Raw genomic sequence first — 26,751 nt, 5'->3', positions numbered from 1 at the left:
AAATTCTTTAGGAAAAATTGTTATAGACTTATGGAGGAAAGGAAAATCTTATGGCATGATTGCTTCAACTATTGGTAAAAGATTTGTAACAAGTCAGTATATTGTAAAGCAAAAAAGTGAACTGTTTATGAAGAAGCATTCATAGTTAGGAAAATATTGAATAATCCGAAGTTAAGTGTATCTGAGTTAGCTATGGCACTAAAGGATGACTTCTCAAAAGTAGTCAATCCACAAATTGTGAGGAACTGTATGCATAGAGCTGGGTACAATGGACAAATAACAAACAGAAAACATTTCATTTCAGAACAAAATCCCAAAAAACGATTGGAATTTGAATTACAAAATATAGAGAGTTTTGGGAGAACGTGATAATCACTGACACAACAAAAATTAATATTTTTGGACAGATGGGTGAAGGAGTGTATGGACAGAAACAATAACAGCATTTAAACTTGAGCATTTGTGTCCAACAATACAGAAGATCAGCATGTTTAGCTAAACATACTGAGAGAATAATTGAAGCCTAGCATTTGTAAATTGGGACTAGATGACCTTTACATGTCTCAACAGGATCACATTCCCAAATATACGCCTAAAGTGGTGCTGGAATAGTTAATATATAATGTTCGGCAACAACTGAGTAGCCCTCCTTAGTCAACAGATTTTAATCTGATAGAACATCTGTTGGAACAGTTAAAGCGGGGCGGGAACAAAACCAAAATTTTCAGCAAGAAAGCGACTATGGCCCGGGATATAGAAGAATGGAATCATCTACCTAGCGAAGAAACCAGGAAACTAGTTCTTAGTATGGCGAATGGACTTAGAGCTATAATTAAGGCTCACGGTTATGCCACAACATATTAAATAAGATATTTTACTAACACAAATTATTCGTTGTACCAATTCTGATGATCAATAAATAACTTCAGAAAATATTTGTCGATTAATTAAGATTAATAAACTATGGGTTCAAGATCTTGCTTGTTCAATTATTAAAGAACAAGTTATTGGATATAAATATAGCTTTTTTTTTATTTAATACTCACGAATATTGAAAGCTCTTATTTACCGGCAAAATATATTTAGCGTATGGAGACTTTGTTGATAGACTGTATTTGCAAGAGTTAAAAATTTGAAAAAAACAGGTAACCGGCAAAAAGTATATCGGAATAAACGTGCATTCAATGAAGAAAATCAAAACAAATGTCTTAGAGTTCTTTGACGCACAGGCTATCCTATCGGCAGAGAGGTATTTTTCGCAATTCAATCCAATCACTTTTAAATGTATATATTTACACTGCATTTAAATTACGCAATACCCATAACCTTCGTGACGAACAGTGCCAAAGTAGGATGCAGTTTTTTTTTTTGAATTTTTAAATAGATACGACGAAAATAATAATTTTAAAAAATGTATTTCATGGACCTATGAAAGCTCTTTCACTACAAGAAAGTGCTGGAATAGACAAAATACGCTATACACTGGTATATAAATAATCCTAGAAAAATACATAGTAGTGTATTGTTAGATACACATATTTTGATGAATTGGTAAACAATTTATTACAAGTCGACAATTTGGAAAGTGTATTTTGGTCATTTCTTGAAATGAATATTAAGGCATCTTTAAGATGCAGATATACTGAATAAAATAATATTACTCGACAGGACTTTTGGTTGCTCATGGAACTTATGAAGCAACTATGAAAAAAAATTGATGTTTTTATTTTAATACCTACATATTTTAACCTCATTGCAAGGTGTTAAACCTTTTAAAGAGATAAAAAGTTGTATTTTTAAATAAAAATACAATAATGATTTTAATTTAGTTAGGAATAAGTTATCAATTACAGATAAAAGTGTAAAGTTCCAAGAAATCTGGGTAACGGTTATTAGAATTAGAAAGATTGCAATATTTTATACAAAGTTGACACTCTGTAACTTGACAACTATGTATTTCCAGATCCATGTTCATATGAAAAAGTTTTCTTATTTTTTCAAGAATCATTCGAACGTTATTTTCGGGCACCCTGTATATAATTTATAGAAGATAGTACTTGTAAATATATCAACACAACTAACATGAAAGCAACATGGTGCGCTCAAAAATATTCTAAATTTGGAATATGGAAGGAAATGGAGGAACGATTTGGTCCGCCTGACCAACAGTCCAAGCTTGACAGTAATTAATGAATTTCTACACTGGCAATCAGTTAGGAGAAAATCCGGTGTTAAAGACCAAAATCTTAAAGTTTACGAAAAATGTAATAGTATAGTATTATTACTTTTATTTTATTATTACTTTTTCATAAAGCAACATCTATAAAATTTTACATTTCTAAGGTGAAACAACTATAAACCAACCAAAACTATCGTACTGCTATTGCAGGTGTTCAACACATCTTGAAAAATTATCCGTTTATTGCTGGACCTGTAGATGTTGTATTTGTCATCAATGTGCGTTGTGGGGTGGCACACACTCTGGACACACATTTAAACCGTTAGACGAGGTCTATGAACAGCACGTTACCCAAATTAAAGATGAAGTGGCGCAGTTGCGCCGTCGTTTGATGGAACTTATAAGTATCGTTCAAGAAGTGGCAAGTTTCCAACTGGCGCCAAGACACACATCAGTCAATAATACATCAATTTTAGGAGAGAAATGTTGAATCTGTTAGATCTGCCAAGGATGAGAGGGTCAGAGAAATCAGAAATGCCGTCGAACTTATGATTGCAAGATTGGATTCTCAACTCAAAACCAAACTGTTAACACTAATGGGACAGAAAGACACACTTACGCAGGTAGATAACAGATTTAGTTTGTTTCAAATTGTACCTTTGCTATATGCACATTTTTTTTTGTTTTTATACCTGCTGTGGATTTGGCCCCGGTCAATTTTACTTGTGTCAATTAACCGAAATAATTTTTAAAATACACTGAAATTTATATCTATTTATTTATATTGTGCGTTATCGCGCCGTCACGTCATTCTGAGAACTAGATAGAGTCCGTATTTTTATTGGGATTCTCCGACTCATTAACTATCATATTCGAGTATTCCTTATAGGTCAATTGGACATTACAGAGGTATAATAATTTATTATAAAATATATATTATTAAATATTAATAGATAACACTCTACAATTGCAAGATGTTATTTAAAACATTTTGACCAGTCAATTAAGATGTGGTCAACACTACTGATATGTGTATAGATGATCAAATTATTAAAACCAAAACTACGTAAAACTAACAATCTCAATAAATTATCTGATACAAATACGATCTTTTTCAAACACCCAATATCCTTAATATTTCAGATTTTTGAAACAACAGTAATTTGGTATAACAATATATATTATAAGAAGATAATAAAAAAGGCAGTCTAAAACTGCCTATGAGGTGTTGAATAAAAAAATTAAAGTCTATGATGGTTTAAGAACAGCCAAATATTGTAAGGGAAGATCTTCTGCAAAAGAGAAAAATTTATAATGAGAACGTGTTTGTACAATTTTTGTATATTAAAAAAAAAAACGAAAAATGAAGGTTATCTATATTATCTTCCGCCAATTTACAGCATACCTTTAGTGCCTTAACAGAATCTCTTCAGACTCGTGGATACGCAACTTGTCTCTGATTTAAGTTACCCTATGTCTGATACCATTTTGAAACACCCCGTCACATTTTATATTTTAACCATTCAGATGGAAATATTGTAAAATTTGTACTAATTTCTTGATTAAATCAATTTTTTTAAATTAAAAAGCTGTTTGTCTTAGCCTGCACTTCTCATAACTTACCACTTGATACACGTGCTGTGTTTTGCCACATAGTCATAATCGAAGATAAAAAGAAGTAGATTGTTGAAGAAGAAACTTTTTGAATTGAGAAAATGTCGTTTTGATAATTGATAATATTCTGTATCCTGTCGCCTCTTTCAAAAAGTTCGGGTCATTAACATTAACTTCTTAACAACTAAGATATTTATATACAAATCTTATTTACTAAGCCAATCTAAACGAGCAATTTTCTATTAATGATATAGCCGATTTTGTGCTATGGAATAATTTTATATTATCTTAAATGTGGTTTACAATAGAATCCTTAAAGCCTTCAAATAAAATCTTCTCTATAGGGAAAAACTTAACGACATTCGCTTGCACGTTTATACAATTTATTGCTATATTTATTAGTAACTTTAAAACTCAACTCTAGAACAGTAATGACCAGACAATTATAGATACCCACTCCTAGAAGTGAATTTTATAAGAATAAATTTATATTTGAAAATCGACAACTTTATTATGCTTTGTTTTGAAGTAGGAAATCAGTGTTACGCCGAGGTAAAAATTATAATAAATAATTAATAATTAATTGTTTGAGATCTATTGCAATAAAGACGAGCCTTTTTTTTATGAGTGTGAAAATTTTTTTATTTTGATTTCTAGGAAACTGAACAATTGGAACATTTACTTCACGAAATTGAGCATCAATTACACGCTTGTACCCGGTCCGAGTTGATCTCAAAAAGTTCGGAATTGTCTAGAATGATTCACAATATCCGAAGGAAACCAATGACTAGTTTCGTAACAGCACCTGTACCAGCGGACTTTCATAGGTAAAAATAGTGGAACGTCCGGTATCGGTGGAATTCGAACCCACAGTCTCCAGTTTCGAGACTCGCGCCTTAACCACTAGGCTACCGAGGTTGCGTAGATATTAAGGGCTAATTGATTGGCAGCGAGTTTTAAAATAACTCGCGCATGCGCATATTGATTGTCCTTAATCAATATGTGAAATGTTTATTTCAAAAGTGTCTCTATCTCTATCTCTTAATTTGCTTAACCTTTTTGCTCCTTAAGGACCTAAATTGGCTTGATATGCTAATTTTCTTTCTTTAACAAAATTGTTAAATGTGGCACGCCGTCATATTTGATGTCAGATACATAAACATTGGATGAAAGGTTTTAAATGATTGGATTGAAAAATTTAGTTTGAGTATATGTAAAAAATCAAAATTTCCTGGTTTTGGTTTTGATTATTTGGTTAGTTGTGTTTCTTGAATGTTGTACCTGTTTGTCTGATAACATTTTATGACATGATACACATTTTAGCCTGTAGACTCTAGATTTGTAAGTTTTTTGTGACTTGATTTTATTGTTTGTTAAGTTCTTTCCAGCAAATAAGCCATTGATTCCTTAGAACATAGTTCAAAAACCAATTTTTTAAATCATGCCTCTTAAAAAAATCATCTGAAAATGACAGGTAGTTCTTTTGTAACGGTTTAACTATTAACAAGATTCTTAAAAAATATTTAGAATCTCACACGGCTGTCAAATCAATTTTTTTTATCAAAAATTCTTTGGAAATAGTCAACAACGTTAAAGACATTAAAATTAAAATTCCCCTAATGCTATTGTAGTTTGTTTTTGACGTCCTAAGTCTATTTCCGAGTATTCGGATTTAATAAGTATGTAATATTTAAATAAATTTAAATATATATATTTAATAGATAGTTTAATAGTCGGTTTAGACTTCGTAATGTTCTGTATTCTGATAAAGGCCTGGTGTTGCTCATGATTTTTGGTTTAATTTTGTAATGACGTGCGATCGTGTGAATACACATTAAATTTATATTGTTTTATATAGGATTTGCTACTAATTTAGTACATATAGTATCATTATAAATTTTATTATTGCAATGTTATATTTTCAGCGAAATTGTCCCAGCATACAGCATTAGCACCTTTGTTATGCACAACTTTACGCAGCTACAGAGAAAGGCTGATCCCGTTTATTCAACGCCACTTCATTGCAATGGTCTGTGTTGGCGACTGAAAGTTTATCCGGACGGTAATGGTGTGGTACGAGGAAACTATTTGTCTGTGTTTCTGGAATTAAGTGCAGGTTATCCTGAACCTTCCAAGTAAGTTGGTTGCCATTTTTCCAATTGAAATTCTTTGATTCAAAATACTTGTATTAAAATGAAACTTTATAAAATAAAATATTGTCAAAATTTTCTGTATTATGAATATATTATGATAATGTCTTCCTTTGGATCTATGAAGTAGTAAACCCGATTTGGAATCGCAACCGCCTGATAGAAAAGTGAGTCAAATTTACTGATTTATATAAATGGGAGAATAGAATGTTCCCGTTTCATTACTTTATATATAATTCTTACTGAAATCATTATCCAGAAAAAGGTGCACACAAGTTGATACACTTAGAAATTTGAAATATTTAGGTCTCTTGTATCGTTTCAAAGAAATTTCTTTTTCTTTTTCCAGACAACAGCAGTATTGATGTTTTCAGTACTTTTATTTCAAAAAAGACTTAAATACGCACATAATTATTCAATTAATAGTACTCAGTTTTAGAAGAAGTAACAATAAACTATACATCAACTCCCTACGACCGACCCGATGATATGACTTTATTTTGCCCATCAAATGTCTGCTGGCCTCTTTCTTAAGTCGAAATAACTATACACATGTTTCATTTGGTCTTTCAATAGGATTACTAAAATCCCTAATGTACCGATTTTGCAATGTCTTTGTTTTTCAAACCAAAAATTGCAGTTTCTCCGCAATTTGTAATGCAATGAACACGTTTTGACTCAAATGATACGGAATGATCAATATTGTGGGTCGATAAACATACTATAAATGTGGTTGCTAAGTTAACAATAACATTAGAAATCTCTTCTTAACTCGAAGCGCAATCGCTACGATTACCTTGATGAGTTATTAGTTATTTATAAACCAAAATCAGAAAATGTGGAATAGGTATCCAAAATAAAAAAATCTTTTGTGAGATAGATAGGTTACTGCAATCATAGGCAGCACAAGAATTTACCATTGTCAAAAATGTTTTTCAATTAACATCAGTGTGAAATTATTAATCAAAAAAATTATTTCAAAAAGTACCCCCTGGCCAACGAATTCACCATCCTCATAAAACTCAAACAGAACAAGTATTTTAAATATTTAATAGTAGTTACCTGTGTAATAGAGAACAGAATCCCCATTATTTCCCGTCTCCCTCTAAATAAAATTTGTCGTTATTTATTTCAGATACGAATATAGGGTGGAAATGGTGCATCAGACAAGCCGAGATTCTTCAAAAAATATTGTAAGGGAGTTTGCATCTGATTTTGAAGTTGGGGAATGTTGGGGCTACAACCGATTTTTCAGACTTGATTTACTCGCCAGTGAGGGTTACCTTAATGTGGCTTTGGATACATTGGTGCTGAGGTCAGTTGATTGTATTAATATCTTCAACTTAGTTTGTAGGTGAATCTATCAATACTTTTTTTCTTTAAAACAATGACACTAAAAGATTAAACTTCATGAACGGTCTGGCATAACCAAACTTTTAATCATCCAAGGAGGTTTTGTCTCATGCAATGCTTAAAATTTCCAATACTTCATTATTTTTATAACAAAACAATAATGGTCGCAGAAATCTCTTAAAATCGCAACAAAAAATCCAAAAATAAATCGTGGTTATAAGTATTTTGGAATATAATTGTTTAATGTGCTACCCGATTGGACTAAGAACCTGGCTGGACCAATATCCAAACAATAGTTTTTGTCACATGGAATAGGCACACGGATGTACATTTTTTGTTCTGCGTTCGTTTGTTATTAAATTAAGAACATTTTATTACCCTAAAACTACAGTTTTTTGTCTTGACCATGCCCTGTTGACGTGCGAAAATAAAATATCTATCTATCATTCTACTGCTTGAAAGAACAAAATTGTGTTAGATTTTAACAAAGATCAAATTTTGTATTGTAAAAACGGGTTTTGATGTATATGTAATTAATTACACTTAAGAAGAAAAAAGAAGAACCTTGCATCAAAAAATTACGTCTCATATGGCGTTGTTAACCCTGTCCTATAAGTATTGCTTCTACGGTACCTATTCCAATATTTCTACAGGTTTCAAGTTCGTGCTCCAACTTTTTATCAAAGGTGTCGCGATCAGCAGTGGTATATAAACCAGCTTCAGACCGTTCAGAACCAATATATTTCCCAAATAACCGAATCCAAAGAGGTTCGTATTTTATTTTGTGTATCTGCATATCGGATGGATTTTACAGCCTGTGGTGTTTTAATAGAGGCTTGCGGCAGAATTGTCAAGAAGCGCAGTAGCGGCATCGTTAGGTTGCAATCCGCAAAACGACTTCCAAAATATCGCTTTGGTGAACAGCGTCTTCAATCTGCAACCTTTACCCGTCAACACTACTAACGAAATAGTATTAGATAACCACATAATTTCATCTGTACCGACGACGTCCCAAAGTAACGTAGCCGAAAAATCGTACTCCTCGGAACTAGCTAACCTGCAAAGAAAATTAAATTTATCAGAGTGCAATGCAAGGTATGAAGGTACCAAAAAGTTGGTATCCGTTATTAATTAATAAAACTTTAGTGCCGTTCAGACCGCCAAGGTGTCAACGGGCGAGTGCGCCTGTCTGTCAAAATCACAAACGAACGAGCCAGTTAGTAGCGCATCGACGTCCGTGTCGTCCATTCAGACTAACGTCATCAGTAAAAAGTCAAACGAGACTTCTTGTAGCGACACTAGTCGGGAGCATCATCAACTGCTGGGTCTTGGTGTATCACTCAGTTCTCCCAACTTGCTCAACTCCGCAGTTTCATTGATGTTGAGCAGCAGCAGCAGCGAAAGCGTAAGTTCGACATTATTTATTGAGTAATTAAAATTCAAAAAAAAGAAATTTAAAGAAATACATGGGAAAATGGACTTCATCCCAAAAATTTTAGTACATTACAGTGCTGTTTTATTTAATCCCCGATTTATATTAAGTGTCTTTCCCAGGACCAGTTGGGATGATGACGTAGCGTTCATACCATCTTATAGGTGGTCGAGGTTTATTTGGTTTTTCCACTCTTGCAATTTTAAGTAACTGATCATTTGTCATTCTGTCTGCGTGGTTCCTCCAATTTTTTATCCATCTTCTTGATCCACTTCTTTACCAGTCAAATAACGTATATCCTGTTAGTGATCTTAGTTGTCGTGAGTCGTCTAACCTTTACATCCCGATCCAAATTTTCAGCAATCTAACCCTCAAGATTCTTGAATTTAGCTAATTGTAGTATCATTTCGTTATTTACTCTTAAGTAACCATAATTTTAGTCTTATAAACATGGATGTTCAGTTGTAACATCTCTCCGTTTATGTTAACACCTTACTCGCTGTCACTTAAAGCTTGGGAGTAGATCTCTTCAGAATATATGTTCAAACAAAGCGAGGACAGAATGCAATCTTGTCTTATCGCTTTTTTAATTGCTACCCGCATCGTTGTTCTCCATTCCGTTCTGACAGTAGCTATTTTATTCCAATGATTTTTATATCGTTCAAGTCTAGGTCGTTTCTCTCTGTCGAACGTTTTCTCATAATCCTCGACATTTTTGTAATAGAATTATAAGGTTACATATCGCATCTCGTGCACTCATGTCTTTTCCAAGAGCAAATGTTTCGTCCTCCATATCCGGTTCATATTTTCAGTATATTCGAAGCTGAATTATTTTTAGGCATATTTTAAGTAAATGATAAATGAGGCTGATGAGTCTCGAAGTATTGCATCGTTTTAGATTTAGTTTTAGGGACGAAAACAGTCGTTAGCCAATCTTTTGGAATTTTACCTGTTCTATGGATGGAGTTAAAAACTTTGGTGAAAGTTTCCAAGTTACTGTCGCTTACAAGTTATTATTTCCGTATCTAATCAGAGCCAGGAGCTATACCGTCATTAGTTCTAATACTGATTTAAAAATTTGGTGTGAGGAGTTCTTGCATTGCACAACAGTCTTTCTATATAAATACAAATACACCCAAGAGTTTTTTAAGCAACGTACGTTATTCACTATAATATGTTAAAATTCATAAAGGGCAGTCATAAGTAGTACTTAAAAACCTGACCTTACAATCAAATAGAAAAAAACATGGGATAAGAGAATAAAACTTAACAAGATTGCTTTCGATTGCTTTTTCTATCATGCTCCTGTGGATATGTGATAGACGAAAACCGTAAATACAAAAATTGTAGCTCTTGATGCTGCCTACAATATTGTTTAAATCAATTCGCCGTATTTTTTATGAATTTTGATTTACGCCTAATAATTTACTCTGGAAAAGTACAATCTTTTAGATTTTTGTCGATAATTGAAAAACTATATATATAATCGAAAAAATGACCCGGATCTTTTATTTTTTCTGGTTCTAAAATTTTGCCGATCGGGTGAATAATTTTTGAGAAAGTCCATGTTTTTCTGGAAGACGTCTTTAAACATTTTTTTTTATAAAAATAAACAAGATCCAGTAATTGTTTGGGTTAACAAATATTTCTGTTATGCTTCAAAGCTTCTTCTTGATGATGAGCTCGCTTTTGGTTAGACGGCCGCCCAAATAGGTTTCCTAATGGAAGGCGCACCAAATATGCCTCTGGTTCTTGATGTCTATACCATTCTGTAGTCACATGTCTGATAAAGGGCAAATGATAAATGTAAGGACTACAAAAAAGACATACTTTTCGCTTTGCGGCGACCAATGCATTAGTACACAGGGGAACAAGCCGTGGGTAGTAGATAAACTATGTAACTAAAGTTGACAGTTGAACATTAACTGAATCTTTATGTCATCTTTTTCAAGAGTTTCTAATAGTGTGTTTAATGTTTTGGATGGTGGGGTTCTTGATAGCTCTTGAATGTTTATGAGACTATGGCAATTTTGCGACTTTGTGGCATAGGCTCTCTGACATTGTTGCTCCCTCATTACACACCCAAAATATATATGGTTTAAATTTCTTTTGCTTGGAACTTGTTCAGTAATAATTGATTTTTCTATAAATGGTACATTTTTGTTTAATAAATAGGCTAAGTCACCATAACCATCGTCCTGATCTTGATGAATAACTGAGTACAACTTCATGCGGAATTTGTCTTATCTCCGTAAATGCGTTTCATTTAAAAGAATTACATCTGCTTGATGTTGGGAAATAAGATTTTGCAGATCTGCTATTTTTTTTAACCATTAATGTTCCAGCTCACGATATTGATTTGTATAATATATCAATATAATCAATAATTGACTTACTTGCATGGCCCCGAGTGGGCGTTCTATCTGTTGACGTCTATTATCTCTTAGAGACTTCTTGTCAACAGGCGGCGAATGTATGACTTCTTGCTTCCTTTTGGGGAGTTTGGTCATTGTTGTATAAGAATGTTTCCAAATAGTCGTATTCTGATTTGCCCTCTCTTGACGTTCTTGCCTATTTATAAAATTGTGTTTCCCTTTCATTCTTATTGTAAGTCATGCTGCTTGAAGAGTTCTGTTTAAGTGATTCCCCTTGTTTTGGGAATTTGGCTCTCGCTCCATAAAAAAGTATATTTTCAAAGGAGATAATTTGCATGATTTTTCTTTATTTTGAACATTCGACGCAGTTTCTGGATAGCAAGCTGTGACCTTCCTCACAGGGCGCACATGTTATTATTTTCAAGTCACATTCATTTTCCGAGTATTCTTCCTGACATTTTGAGCATCTTTTCTTGCCTCTAAATGTTTACATCTTAAATAATTCTTGCACTGTAGAACCTGACCTATGTATATGTCAACTTTTGCTTTGTGATATTCGACATCCATGGCTTAAGGTATCCTTTTCCCTTGGAATGTTTAAACTAATGTCTCTGTTGGAATGTATTCTGTTGCGTTCCCATTTGTCACCCTTCCCATTCTTCTGACTGATAATATTTCTGCGTCTGCTTTAGCTACTTGGATTAAGTCTTCTATAAACTCGTTTGCAGCCTTGCTGGTTAAAAACTCAATACCTAGCCTATTTCGCCCTTTCCTTGTTATTTTCAATATTCCTGCTACATTAGTCTTCCTTAATTCCCTCCCAAGTCGAATGGGGTGTATGGATGCGACAGTTCCAGATGTGCCCTCAACAAGCACACTAAAAGGTCCCGTGTCTGTGTATTTATAATGTTCTGTTTTAACTCTGTTATAAATGTGAGTAGAATCATGGGGGAAGGCTGTCTCTCCTCCCCGCTCTATGAACTCATATAAAAGCCTACACTAAATTAGCAAGGGTGAAAGCATACGCATGCACATCGGACGGGCAAAGCGGTAACGAGGGAAAAGCAAGCCCACAACAAGACTAACTTGAAGTACTCCGCCTCAGATGGTGCTTGGGTCTTAAATCAACAATCTAAAAATGAAATCACCGCGGATTACACGACTTAATCGGTGAATTATCTATAATCTTTGGGAGCACTCAAACAAACACGCTGTTACTTTTGGCGCCAACCATAGGCTCTCACTTAAAAAGTTGTTACCAGATAATTTTACTGTCACTTCGAAGCGGGTTAAAAAATGATTTAAAAACAAACAAAAAAAAATTCTGTATATTAAGTCGCGACAACGATTATTTTCGCACATTTCAAAAGTTAGTTTATTCTAACTGTAACTGTAATAATTTTATAAACACCTGACAAAAAAAGCAATTTTTAAAATTATTTATTATTATTGTTGCTATTATAATTGTTTCAATATAATTTCTCTTTTAACGTTTAACAATTACTAGGCTTGGTCCACTTTAATAAAAAAATTATAAAAAATGTTTAAAGACGATATCTATGCCCTCAAAAATTCGGAAATTAAAAATTTGTACATAAAGTAGAAACGAGAAACGAAGACAGTCAGTCTTCTTACGTCATTTAGAATGGATAAAAACAAATATTTTTTTTGACTGGACCTTGTAGTCAAAGTAAAAAGCTCTCGATAGCAACAGTGGGCTATTGAATATTTATTATACTTTGTTAACACAAAATCATTTTGTACTTGATGTCACCTAATAAGAGTGTTTTTTTCCTCTCGCCCAGATATCCGTAAAACGCTTTTTCCAAATGTAGGCAGCCAGTATCTCAAAAACTAGATATAGAAACTTTAAAATAAAATTGACGTTTAAAAAAAACTAGTACTCTAACAAGTAGCTCATACCAAATAATATTTTAGCCATGTTATCAAGCTCGGTCGATACAGCGTTGCCGCCATTTACTTCTTTTGCTGATTTTATATTGTTAAACATGTAAACCCTTTTTACTTACATTATAAATAATGTTTCATAGCTTGATTGTATAGATATTGATTACCAACTCGATTTTGTTTGCTCATTTGTCAATCATATTAAAAAAACCAAAAACATAACAGTAACGTTCACTACCTCTAAATATTAATAATTAAATATTATGAATATTTAAATACATGGAAATTATTTTACGAGGGTTGAAAAGTTTCCTACCTAACAATGATACAAGACATTTGTTCTCCTTTTTTTATATTTCTACATAGTCTCCTTGTAACTCTATGTACTTCTCCCAGCAAAGCTCCCATCTCTCTAACCCGTCCAAATGGTACCCAGCAGTTTTCTCCGCAAAATAATTGTTCACGAATGTGATTGCCTCCTCATTTGACGAAGATATTTGTCCTCCCAGCGCAGTTTTCACATGGGGTGACACAAAGAATCGGCTTGTGGCTAGATCTGGTGAGTAAGGCTGATAGTCAAGCAGTTCAAGCCGTAACCGCTGAGGTATGAGACGGTGCGTTGTCTTGGTGAGGTTTTTTTTTGCAAACGTGGCCGTTTTTTTTTGCAATTTCTGTGAGCTTTTTGAGTAATGATGCGTAGTATGCTTCTGTAATGGTTTTTCTTTTTTGAAGCCAATCGATTAAGATGACTCCATGGTTATCCCAAAAAGCACCGTCGCCATCACTTTCCCAGCCGAAAAAACAGTTTTTGCTTTTTTCGGAGTCAGTTACCCCTTCGCAGTCCACTGTTTTGACTATATTTTTAATTCGGGCGTATAATATTGTATGCAAGTTTCATCTACATTAATTAATCAGCACCAAAACTCGGATTTATTGCGCGTAAACTACGCTAACAGAGTGTTGGAGAGGTTCATTCAAACACGTTTTTGGTCTAATATGAGTAAATGCAGTACCCATCGCGCGGACAGCTTTCTCAGGCTCAAATAATAATTTAAAATGTGACAAACACCTTTTTCGGACATTTTCATAACCTCTACGATCTCACCTACCTTAATTCGACGGTCGTCTAACACCATTTTGGACGTCCCGAACGTTCATCATCTCCTAAGCTCTTACGACCACGTTTAAATTCAGCTGCCTCAAATTTCACTGTGGTAAATGACGATGCAGAGTCCCCATACACAGAGTCCAACTCGACTTTAATTTGCATAGGCGTATTGTTTTTTGAAAACAAATATCTTATGACAGCTCTATACTCAGGTAAATAACTAGAGGTGCACAATTAGGATCACTAGGTTTTAGTAACTAGTGCCACCATCTTTTCAAGTGACCCTTGTATTTACAATTCTGAGTAAATGAAATTACTAGAATCCCTAGTCTTCGTCAACATTAATAATTAATTTACTGCCTGCCATTACTTGTTCCCTGTTAAACCACTCGTCAATCATTCTGTCTATATGTGTGATGTGGAACTTTTCCACATTTTATTGGCAACAGTTACCAGTACCTCTTGCCAGATTTTTAACCAAGCATCTTGAGTATGTCCATCTCTGCCACTGTGTGGGTTTTAATAGTTTTTTGTAATTCCCCAAATAAGTTCAATCGGGTACTTCAATCAAGTACAGTCATATGAGGTCCGACTTTTTCATATTTTACATTTTGCATAGCAAGCTGTCAGTCCCGCAATGAATATTTCCATGATTTATCGATAATGAAGTGTTAAAAGCCTTTAGCCCTTTTTTTTTAATGTTGACCTATGAGCACTCCTATTTTTGACCACCCTTCTTATCCTCTGAATAACTTAGAGGTTTGTTCCAAAGAAATGTGAGCTCTTTTTTTTCAACCATTAACAGTCCCAAAAAGTTACTGTAAAATACTTTTTTTTACAAGATATTCTGAGGTTGTCCCACAAACCATAATTTTTTGGACTCAGAATTTTTACTTGCTTAAAGTATTGGTACTATTGACTTTCACGTAGAATTAATTGTTCTTCATTTTATCTTTTGAGTTTATCTTCAAATATAACGTTAGTGATTGGTACACAAGATGTTAATGCCTTTTATATATATAATTTTTGTGTTATTGGGTCTATAAATTTCTTCTAGGATCTTAGCGAACCAGAGCCTCTTATCGAAGGGTTTGAACCTGGAGACAATACTCCTGCTTGTACTGGCGATAATTCTAATGACGAAAATGATGTTGACGTTGAAACAATGTCTGGTAAGTAATTTAAGGCACAAGGCGACTTTCTTTCTCTGTTATACTACTAGTTCGTTTGCTTTTAAACTGCCTTTTAATCTTTGGAACTTATGAAAAAAAAAATTGTTTTCTACTTGAGATTTTAAGTCTTTTATTCTCTTTTCTGTGTGCCACTATAAGTATTGTTTTATTATTATTCCAACATTTCGCGGATCTTCGTATTTGTGTGTGATCCAAGGATAATCTTTTAATTAATGTTTTTCATGTTATGTATGCAATTTTACCTTTTGGTAATCTGAATCTTTGACAGCATTAATTCTTCACTGTTTACGTCATACCTAATGACAAAGGCTACTTAAACCAAACACATTGTGATGACACTGACGCAGGAATTGTATTTAGGTCATGGAGACTGTGGAAATGTCTCGTGTGATTCATACGAATGTGAAAATCCCGAACCCGGTAATCAAGTTGCTGAAAAAGATGACCAGCCTGCAGGTCCACTTGAAAATATGTCCATGCATGGTTGAACGAATATCAGTACAATTTTTATCAAACCTTTGTATACAACTTTTTTATATAAAATATATATATTACATTATCCAATAATTACCATTTCTTCAAAATTTTTCTGAAAGTTCTAGGATTGATGATGACTGGAATATTAATTTCCATTCTAAATTCTAAGATTATGTATTTAAAATATAAGATTATGGCCAGTGCTTCAAATTCTGTTCTCGTCATTATTTCTCTGGTGATACAAATTGAGGCAAAATTGTGCCTTGTTGATCCTGACAGTATTCCATATAAAAATTGCGCATTTAATTACCTTTGGTACTTTGAAAAATATAACGAAACAGTTTTGAAAAGTTTGCCAATTCAACTTCTTAAAATTCATCTTTCTAAATGGCCTTCATTATTTTTTAAAGCTATTTGTATAGTTTTTCCTGAACATAATAATGGGAAAAGACAGAGTGTCTCACGATTGATGTCACGTTATGCGAAAACGTGACAATCTAAAATATTTTCGCAATCACAATATTGCAGTTTTCGAGATTTAATTACTTTCTATTATTTTATGCCAATTGAAAGTTTTTTTCGCTGAAGTTCTAAAACATTTACAAAATTTTCGCTGAATTATAAAGGTGCGTGGTAAGTCAATAAGTCTCCCAACTAAAATTTTTCGCAGTTAAAGCTTTTATTAAAAGGTGAATGATATTTATTAAGCAACGTAAAAACGTTGCTTTATAAAAGCCTTGGCTTAACTTCAGGTTTTTTAGAAATGATTTTATATCGTTCATAAAAAGCTTGTTATTTTCTCGAAACCGATGAAAGTATCTACGCTTGTCTCACTTGATACTGAAAATATATTTTAAGTAGGTAGCGAGTAAAAAACCTAACCAAAACGTAAGCCTAGTTCCTAGTTGTTCCATAAACCGTAGAACACACTGCATATATCGCGTGTCCGTTTTGAAATGAGATAACTGACTAGATATTACAAGGCAATACCAATTACTTAAAATTTACACTTACCATCACCAGACACAATTTCCTAATTTCACGTGGTAAACCACACCCTATACCCATTTCAGAATATGGCAACCTAAAGCCATTTGAATGTTATACCAACAAAGCCAACACATTGTTTCTATTAAATTAAATATTTAGCATTTTTATCTATCAAGTTTGCACTTGTTCACGTTATTTTCAAAAATATGTATCTACATGTATAGCACACTAACCCAAAAAGATGTGGTCCAATTGTCTGATGATCCTACAACTTAATTCTGTACATATAAAATCTACAGTGTGGTCCACGTAAAATGACCCACATCCGTTCTGAGAATTGGTAAGATCTTAAAAAAAAAGTTTACCACAAAATGTCCCTGTATTATGAATAAATAATTAAATAGTCCTTATTGGCCAAAATAGAGAAAACGCAGATTTAAAAAAGAAAAGAAAAAAACATTAATACTGGCAGAAAAATACATAAAATTCATACAATACAAAAGAAAAAGGGCGAAGGTTTCCCTCTCTTCATCAAGGTTAAATATATGATATGTATATGTATACAGAGACTTTTTTCTTCATTTTTTGACATAAACGGAACCTAGCATAGCGAGTGTGTTTATTTTCAGATCTTCTGGATCCTCCACCGGTTGCTTATAAATTAAACTTGATGACGTTTCGCCAATCATTCTGTTGGCTTCTTTAGAGCTTCACTGAAATTAGTTCGCATTCTAATCTGTACCTGCTTGTATATTGTTTTAGTGGTGCGGATCCAAAGACCTCAGTCGCGGTTAAGATTCTTTCTTGAAAAATTAAAGTATTTTAAATATTTTTTTGAATTCTCTATATGCCAAATAAAAAATAGAAGTTGAAGTACTGCTCTATCTGTGTAAAGCAAATTTTTAAGTGAGCAATATTCTACAGTGTTACCACGTTTCGCATTTTGTAAATTTACTCGATTTTTTAAATGGAATGGAATGAGTAATACTTAGGTAATAGGTAAATTAACCAAAACTAAATTAAATTTTACCCTAAAACCGTAAGAGATAAAAGAAAATGCCACTGCCTAATTTATTTAAAATTAATTGTCACGTTAAGTCCGTATTGTTTGTTTTTGCGAAATTATCGTACTTACTAAGATCTTCTTAGGTCTTTAATCGCTGTATTAAAATTGAAATGTTTAAAAAAATGTTTTTGCGATGACAGCCTTCGTTTGTGTCAAAAAACGAAAAACGCCTCTGAATACGAAATGTGGCGTCATAGACCTCCGATATCATATATCGTTGAACAGACTCTCCAAATGAGTATCAATATATTTTCCATTTAAACACCTCGTATACATAAAAACCATATAATTAAAAAGTTAAGGTAAATAAAAGAAATCTTTATATTAAACTTTTTTTTCTAGATCTTCTCAGATCATATATTTTACGTGAATCGCGCTGTACAGGGTGGTCCGTTTATTTCGGGATGAAACCATATCTCAGAATCTTTAAATACTAAAAAACGTTAAGACAAAAGTTGTTGGTATTCACTTAGACGTTTAAAATATTATATTGTTATACATACAAGGTGTATTTTCATGTACAAGAAAACACTTGCTTATTCGAAATAACCTTGTATATTAAGATATTTTTTTATTCTATGGAACTTTCTAGCCATTTTATATGTAATGATCTATACCTACGTTTATCTGTTTCTGACATTTTTAATTTTTTCAAGAGTGACATTTGCAGGTTTAAATATGTACATGGATTTCTGCGACTGAAAGCCTTTGTTATGTATTTGGGGTTGATTTTTTCATAGGTAAATACAGAGGGATTAAAAAGCACCATTAATCATTTAAATGAACAAATCGTAAAAAGTCTTATTTTTTAAAATGTTATAAGTTATCGTATTTCCCATTAATTAAAGGGTGAATAAGGTTTCCTATTTCAAAAAGTGGTAGATTTCGAATACAAAAAAATGGTCTCACGTCTATCAAATGTTTTTCTTAAAAAAAAAACTAAATAATGGAGAAAATACTAATAGTAAATTAAAAAGTCAAAAAAGAATGACAATTGCAATTTTTAATTTATACCGCTAAAGTAGATCCCCTTTCATAAGGAAATCAACCTCGAATATATATCAAAAACTTTCTGTCCCTCAAATCGATATATTTAGACAAGCAAAGGTCACTTTTGACATATATTTCAAAATATGTCCGAATCAGTAAGACTTATTGCGATATAGGTTATAAAAGAATATGTCTAGAAATTTCAGAGTAATTCAAAATTGTCTTCATATACAGTGTGTTCCATTTAAAATAAGAAAGTTATTTGTCAACGAATATAGCAAAATATTTTAAAAGTTTAAGTGAATCCAAACAACTTTTGTTTTTAAGTTTTTTCTGAGATAAGGCGATTAACCCATATTATCCCAAGCATAAAAAAATAAAAAAATACTTTTTTGCTCAGAAATTATTTATTTTGTTGCACTTAAGAATACATTACATGTGTCAAAAAAAAAACTCGTATCATACAAAAAAATATTGCTGCGTAAACGAACCACTGGGGAAACGATTAAATAATGTTTTGGGGAACATAAGATGTAACATATAATTTATACATAAATATACAAAAGAAAGTTCAAATTCGACAGAAAACAGCTAAAAGTTTTCCAAATAGAACCTGGTTTGATACAAAAAAACGCATAATATTTTATGGTACTTGAGCACACCACTGGTAACAACCGGTTTCATTTTTGATATTTTACAAAGCATGAAGTATGTAAATGCACATTACACTTATTACAAACGTAAATTGTGTGGCTGTGGCAGATTCTACATCTCCTTTGGGTTTTATTAGCTTGAACAATCATGAGGTGACCTTGATTATCATAACGCACTTCATCTATTGCCGGTGCAAAATTTCTTTGAGTAATTCTTTTATCAGTTTTTAAAAGTCGCAAAGCAATGTAATATTTAAAATCAAATCAATCACTTCGTCATCAAAAAACATAAAAAATATTTCAAGCTGAGTTTTTCCAGAAAGCCTATTTTTTAGTTCCTCACATGATCTAAATTCATCGGATATAGGTGTGTAAGTGTACTCAAACTGACTTTTCATCCATTTGACAGTAGAAGCAAGCCTGTCGTTTGCAGAAAGCATACGTCTTCTTTGGAATTCCAGGTTTTCATCATCTGATGAGTCCCATTCAGGTTCAGTAGTTGATGAACAGTCCTGTAGTTGAAGGACAGCTGTATTATTCGGTGTATGTAACTCGAAAGTTCCAACTATATCAGTTGGTTCCCCAAACTCTTGTAGATTTATATTATCGTGCATATCTTCTTCGTCAGTCAAGGTATCCACGTCGGATGGAATATAGATCGCGTCAATAGGTTCTATAAATATTTTTTCACGTTATTTTTAGCATGAATTTACAAGGAATGGAATGCTACAATACATAAGAATAAGTAAATCCAAATAATACATACGACTTTCGTTGTTATTGTCCTCATCCATCACGATCTCCTCCATAGCCGCCTCTAATTCCTTTTGAGTCAAATACCTCGGGACTGTAACGTTCACTGCACAAGGCACAAACTAATACTAAAGAACAAAAATGGCAATACAAATCCAAAAAAATTTTTTTTTTGCAATTTCGGATTTACTTGAAAATATGATACAAATTTATGTACCGCTTTTGTCAATTTTTGAAGTCATATATAAGATCTTTCCTTTACACATTAGCGATTTCTACGGTTTTATGTCTTTTAGTAGTGATAATAATAAAATTTCTAAATGTGCAAAAATATTTTCAGTATGTGACAAAAAAAAAATCATGGAATAGGTGGTACATTAACGCACCACTGGGACAAAATGGGTTACTGGGATGATCCCATTAATAAACGCTCCACTCCGTATATAAACTCTACTTACTTCTACATAAACCATCCTAATTTATATTTTTTGTGTTATTTTATATTCAGGAGAGAATGATGTTGAATACGCCGAACTGTCGATGGCCCAAGGACTCGTTTTGAGAAACCAGGAAGACAATATGGCAACGAATCTGCTTAACAGTTTTGATAAAAAACTTAACACGTTCGAAGAGAGGATTAAATTGCTGACGTTGTTTGAAAATGCTAGCGACAGAGTTCTGGCGTCAGGCAGTTCTAAAGGTACTTGTGTTTATTTTAAATATACTGAACTAACCCAAATATTTTAGCAGGAAGTAATTCCACCGGCGGTCTCGATTTTCCAACTACTAGTTTCGATCTGGCTACGCTGGGGTCAGCTCCCCAAAAAATTAGTGGCGGTATAGTCGGCAATGGATGTGCATCAAAACTAAATGTAAAGTTATTGTGCTTGCAGGTTCAAGTTTGACAACTATGGAAAACAGGAAAAAGTTAAAACAAAGATTTCGGTCTCAGCATAATGACACCTCCCCAATTAGCAGTACCTCTGGGGGTGTTTGGACAGAAACGATACCTTTGACAGTCACCACCAAGGTATGCAAATAAATTATGCAGTGTGTGATTTTGAAAATTTTGCATTTTTTAGACACCCTTTGTAACTCGGTTATGTGTAAACTTATCGAAAAGTCTGATTTCTATAAAAATTTTTACAGTGGCGTAGTCATTTTCGTCTAATACATACAAATTTTAATATTATTATTATTATTATTATTATATCCAGTTTTTCATAATTGGCATATTTTGGCTTAATATAATGCATAGAAGAAGGAAGAAGAGGCAGAAATTACAATTACAATAATTACAAACTGCAATCAATGTCAACTAAAATATATTGGAAAAACGGACATCTTTTCCCATGGTTTTTTCATAAAAAAATTATTATTTGTATTTGGAATACTTCTTATGTGTTCTATATTTTTTAGAAGCTCATAATAAGTCTAAAAGATACATAAGGCTTTCAGATACAAGGTTAGTTCATATATCAACATTTATGAATTTCAGAGAGAAACTGACTATGCAACTGAATCCTACATAAGAGACCGAGCTACAAAGATTGTCTAAAAATGCAACATTTTGAACCTCACCCTTTATCTAAAAATCCAAGATAGCTATGAATTTGTTTGTTTCACTTTTCATTTCATAAAAAAAGCAGACTTCGGTCATGAAAGCTACAATATATTAAGCTTTCTTAGTAATGGAGATACGTCTTAAAACCATACACACTGTACATGTCCGTCACAGCGCGTTTCTGTCATAATGTCATGAAACTTGGAAATATGAAAAAACCTCCGTCCAAGGGTTCTTAGTATTTAAAAGTATAAGAATATTTAAAAAGTTAAAAACATTTATATATTATATATAAGAGTTCGGTATTTTGTATGAACACCCCTATATATTATTGCATTTTTGAAATATGCTGAATATTTTTTTGTGTATTTTGAATAAGGTTTCGTATCTTTGAGTTAAGTATTTAAATTTTTTTTCAACATATTTGTAGTACAAGATTGAATGTATCGGAGCCGCATCAGAGTTTTTCTTTTCCAAGTTTTAAAAAAATCGAACCATTTCAAATTATTGATTTATCTTTTACAAATTTGGAATTTTAAATTTTTGTTCCAATCGAGTCCGTTTGTGTTTAAAAAAAAAAGTAAAAAAAGCCCTTTTGACTATCAAATTTAATAAATATCTCCAAGACAATACAGCAATATAAGATAAGATAACGACAATATAGTATTTTTCTACTCCCGCCTGTAAAGTACCTAATTACCGACCGATCTAACGTGCGGGAAGCGTCACGTTACCACGTCAGCCACGGACATTTCTGGGATTTTACCGCACGGATTTGGGAGCAATCGGATGTTTTCGGAGATGTTTCCCACGCTTTGAATTTTAACGTTTGTCAATTCTGACGGTCATGTCATAAATGTATTGGTGTTGTTTTGCAAAATTGTACCCAAAAACTAACGGTCGTAGAGAAAGTATAGTATGCAACACGGTCGCTAAACTTTTTAACTCACTCGTTTATTAAACACTCGCTCAAATAAACTCGTGAGTCAAATGCCGTTTACCGCACTTGTTGCATAATATACGATTATTATTTCCTAAGTAGTAGGCTATTCACGCTACGCAAAGACCTTTTTTCTTGCAAATTGTAACAGTTTTCAGTAACAGATTTCACAGGAATTGTATTTTCAAATATCATCTCCTGGTTATATTCTTCAGTCTCATTGTATTGTTTTACTGTAAGGGATACCAATTGGTGGATATGCAATCTCACAACACTATAAACGGAAACTAACTTGTTTAATTGTGGCATTCCACTTACCGAAACTGCAGGTTCAATAAATAAATCAATGGAAAATAAAAAAAATAATGAGAGTCATTAGTAATTGCCAAGGTACCCTATCACACTATTGCCTAATCACTGTAAAAAACTGCTAAAGCTGTAACTATAAAATTCAACATCGGGGAGTTTTTGAACATGCAGAATTCAGAAAATCAACCAAAACTAACAGCAGTGTTGTCAGATTTACCACTTTTACATTACACGTCTAAATTTTGTTATTTTAAATGGAATGCCCAATATGTTTTTGTCATAATGAATGGCGCATGTCGAATTTAGTAAGGTCTCAAAATTTCAAATTTAAAATTTTATCTTTACCGTTTGAGCAGTTTCGGAGATATTCGCGATAGCGTTGCGATCTTTATATTAACCCGGCAGGTATTACCTCAAACAAGTACACCATAGGAGAACTTACTAGCGAGAAATATAAATATGAAGGAAAATAGATTGCGGTAGTACCGATAATTTTAACCACTAATGTTTTTTTAAGGAATCCGTTATGGGTCCTCTAGAATCGTTTCTTCGTTCAATAAATTGTTACCCCGAACACGATCAAAATGGTAAACGGGATTCGCCATTAAAAGATAGACGTAAACACCACTGCGGCGGTTCGCATTACGTGAACTCGGTAGCACACGCGACATCGCCTCCACCGTTGAGCGAACACGTCGAAAATTGCAACCAACCGTCTTCCTCGACAGGTTTAGTAAAATCATTTCCGGTAAAAGATGCGACCGCGATTTTGTCATTCACTTTCAGGGTTTAGTTGGACGCCGCCATTTGTGAATCAGAAGAGGGTACCAAGAGCCTCGCCTGCTCAACATGGCGATCATTCGATACCCGAGAAGGATAATAAAACCGAAAGGTGAGTAAGTATATATAGAGTAACTCAGAGATTGACCCTAACATGCAAGTTATATCCCCTCATTATAATTTAATACATATCACTATTTTGTCCTTTTTTCCTTAGTTACCGTCTTTTTTTTTCTTTTTTTTTTGTTTCTTTTTCCGTTATTTTGTATCTGTTTATTTCTTGGAGCAACTTAGTTGGATACCGCCCCTTTCTTCATCTGGAAATATATTATATATTGTCACTGTACGAAACAATAAAGACTTTATTATCATTTGAAATCCAAAAACTTTTGCGTACCGTGCTAAGCCGCTCTGCACTCGGAGGTGGAGGACAAAAAAAGGTAATGATAAGCCTAATAACATTATTAAAAAACACAGTATTCTAATTTAAGATTTCGATAAGTGTACGCATGACCGAGCTCCAAAGGGTACCTAAAAATGCACAATTATCAAAATCCCAGATTTATTTCATGAAAAAAATGACCTTTCGTCATGAAAGCCGCAACACTTTACTTTTATTAATAAGGGAGATATCTCGCTTATTAGTAAAGATCTAGGGATGAAGTTTTCGCGACTTTTTCAAGATGAGATGCAAAGCTTTGCATTGTGGGACACTCCTCGTACCTCAGTTATTTTAAAGCTTATAAAAGTAGAGAAATAAACGACACATTTTTTAATGAGTCTCCTTGTATATTCTTGGATAACACGATTGAGTTTGTCAAGAGCATCTCAGAAATATATAAAACTCTATGGTTGTTTTTAATATTAAGCCTAAAGTTTAAGTTTAAAAAAAACGCGTTTTTATTAGTTTGGCATGAGAGGTTATGGCTAGGGTTGTTCTGAAAATTTTGTTGCTTAGGTTTTTGGATTTCTTCAGCCCATTTAAAATGTTTTCAATGAAGCGTCATATAAATTTGGTTTAAGGCAAGCTATTATATTATTGTATTTTTCAATTATTCTAGCAATGCCAAACATATTTAATATGACAGAAATTTTCATCTAAAACCACGATGTAGAATTTTTTTCGCAGTCAGACCTAGTGCAAAGCCGATGGCACTTTCCTGGCTCAACTTTTCATAATGTATTTCTTGACACTATCTTCCGGTTTAATGGGAAGTTGATAAAGCGATAGCCCTGAAAATATTCTATATTGAGCGTGTTAGGAATCCTAGACATCCAAATTTTCAGAAAAGTCAGACTTCAGCAAACAATTATTAATTAAGTTACCATCCTCCGAGAATGGCGAACGGCTACCCTCATTCATTCTTTATCACAGAACATTACAAAAAAAAGCTCCCTTCAACAGTTATGTTTTTATTTTATATGTATAAAAAAGTAAAAATTTATTGGTGGTCCTAAAAATCTTAAATGGTATCAACATTCAAGTTTTTTGATTTTGTTTTCTTCGGATCACTAAATTTTGTTTTATATTTAAAAGCGTTCTAATCATTGATTTCCCCATGCGTAGTAACAGATAATGGCAAACTGGGTGGAATTAAACACAAATACGTGTCAACAATAATCTTTGATTTTGTCAAAATTGGCAAATCATGCCAGCTGTATCTATATTAATAATTAATTAAAATTAAATTAATAAATTAATTTTCTCCAAGATGCCGTTGGAGACTTCTTTAAGCCACTGCACAAATAAAAAAACGTAAATATGAACTTAATTTTATTTCTATAATATGTGCGTTTCCACATGCTTCCAAACCAATGACTTCGTCAAAAATGTCAACATTATTTTTGTTCAAGATTAATCATTGTCAGTAAAAGTAATAAAATTAAGAAGATTTATTTTCATCCGATCTAGTAAGTTGTCAATTTTCAAAAATCTGTAAAAGCCTTAGTTCTCTTTTATTTTCTATTTTATGAATCTTCCTACACCAAAATTTTTATTGGTAACACATTTTCTATAACGTTCTCCGTAAGCACGATATACTTCAAGCGCTAAATTGACAACCATCCACAAAGCACAAAGCAAAAATAAAAACCAAAAATTTCAATTCATACCGACCAAGCGCAACTTAATTTGAATCAAAGAAAACCGCCTCAAGTTCCACCTAGTGGTAGGCTGATTATCGGGTTTCGTACATATTTTGGTTGGTTTTGCTGTTTTGGAAAAATGTATCCAAAAATTAATGATCGTGGAAAAACGTTTCTAAAATTGAGTCATTGCTTTATTGAACACACGCACGAGTCAAATTTTTAAAATCCATTCAATCCTTTAGGAGCTACCAATCTTAATTAGGTGATAGTATTTGGCTCTGAGATCTAAATCTACGCCTAAGTAATTATTTTTATTCTTTTTCAGACATGACAAGGACTCTTATTAAATAAGGTAATTTATTTCTTGCAATGTTTAGAATGTAAGTTTTATTGTTAATAACTAATTTATACTTAATTATAGAAATAAAAATTTCCATTCATTCCAGAAACTAAAACGATTAAATTAGGCTGTGTAATTAGCTGTTACTTTATTAGAGCGTAAATATTTATTAAAATAAATTACTATGACTTTCATTGCGATGTGACTTTAAATAAGGAAAAAATCATTCCCCTTTGAATTACTTTATTTTTTTAAAGAAATTTCTACAGGCTGCTGTTATACTATTTACAAACCTTCTGGATCCCTCCTGCATCGGTTGTTTATGGATCAGATTTGCTGACCTTTCGCCAATCATCCTGCTGGCTGCTTTAATTGACTCTCAGTTAAGCTCTAAAGAAGTGAATAGGAAGAAAGGTCAGCAAGTTCGATTCATCAACAACCAATGCAGGAATAATCCAGAAGGTTTGTACATAGTGAGAACTACCTTGT

General features: G+C 32.9%; 1 protein-coding gene across 7 annotated transcripts in view; it reads left to right on the top strand.

The window, feature by feature from the left end:
• LOC132702862 (E3 ubiquitin-protein ligase TRIM37-like) overlaps positions 1-26,751 on the top strand; it is a 31,016-nt gene that overhangs the window by 3,606 nt on the left and 659 nt on the right. For 3 of the 7 annotated variants that reach the window (XM_060671700.1, XM_060671704.1, XM_060671703.1), the window contains 15 exons: positions 2,390-2,600; positions 2,656-2,802; positions 4,451-4,620; positions 5,719-5,928; positions 7,079-7,258; positions 7,950-8,064; positions 8,129-8,391; positions 8,443-8,701; positions 15,177-15,291; positions 20,750-20,941; positions 20,989-21,078; positions 21,135-21,271; positions 23,572-23,782; positions 23,841-23,946; positions 26,248-26,434. In XM_060671700.1, coding sequence (XP_060527683.1) covers positions 2,390-2,600; positions 2,656-2,802; positions 4,451-4,620; positions 5,719-5,928; positions 7,079-7,258; positions 7,950-8,064; positions 8,129-8,391; positions 8,443-8,701; positions 15,177-15,291; positions 20,750-20,941; positions 20,989-21,078; positions 21,135-21,271; positions 23,572-23,782; positions 23,841-23,946; positions 26,248-26,269 — 2,428 coding nt within the window. In that variant the 3' untranslated portion in view covers positions 26,270-26,434. Of the gene's footprint in view, positions 1-2,389; positions 2,601-2,655; positions 2,803-4,450; positions 4,621-5,718; positions 5,929-7,078; positions 7,259-7,949; positions 8,065-8,128; positions 8,392-8,442; positions 8,702-15,176; positions 15,292-15,672; positions 15,812-20,749; positions 20,942-20,988; positions 21,079-21,134; positions 21,272-23,571; positions 23,783-23,840; positions 23,947-26,247; positions 26,435-26,751 lie in introns of those variants that run through there. The other 4 variants (XM_060671701.1, XM_060671702.1, XM_060671705.1 and 1 more) reach the window with 4 other exon arrangements.

Source organism: Cylas formicarius, unplaced genomic scaffold (genome assembly GCF_029955315.1).
Source record: "Cylas formicarius isolate icCylForm1 unplaced genomic scaffold, icCylForm1.1 PGA_scaffold_6__28_contigs__length_40554024, whole genome shotgun sequence".
Classification (NCBI taxonomy): domain Eukaryota; kingdom Metazoa; phylum Arthropoda; class Insecta; order Coleoptera; family Brentidae; genus Cylas; species Cylas formicarius.
Note: the sequence above shows the minus strand (reverse complement) of the source record. Positions and strands in the feature narration are given on the sequence as shown.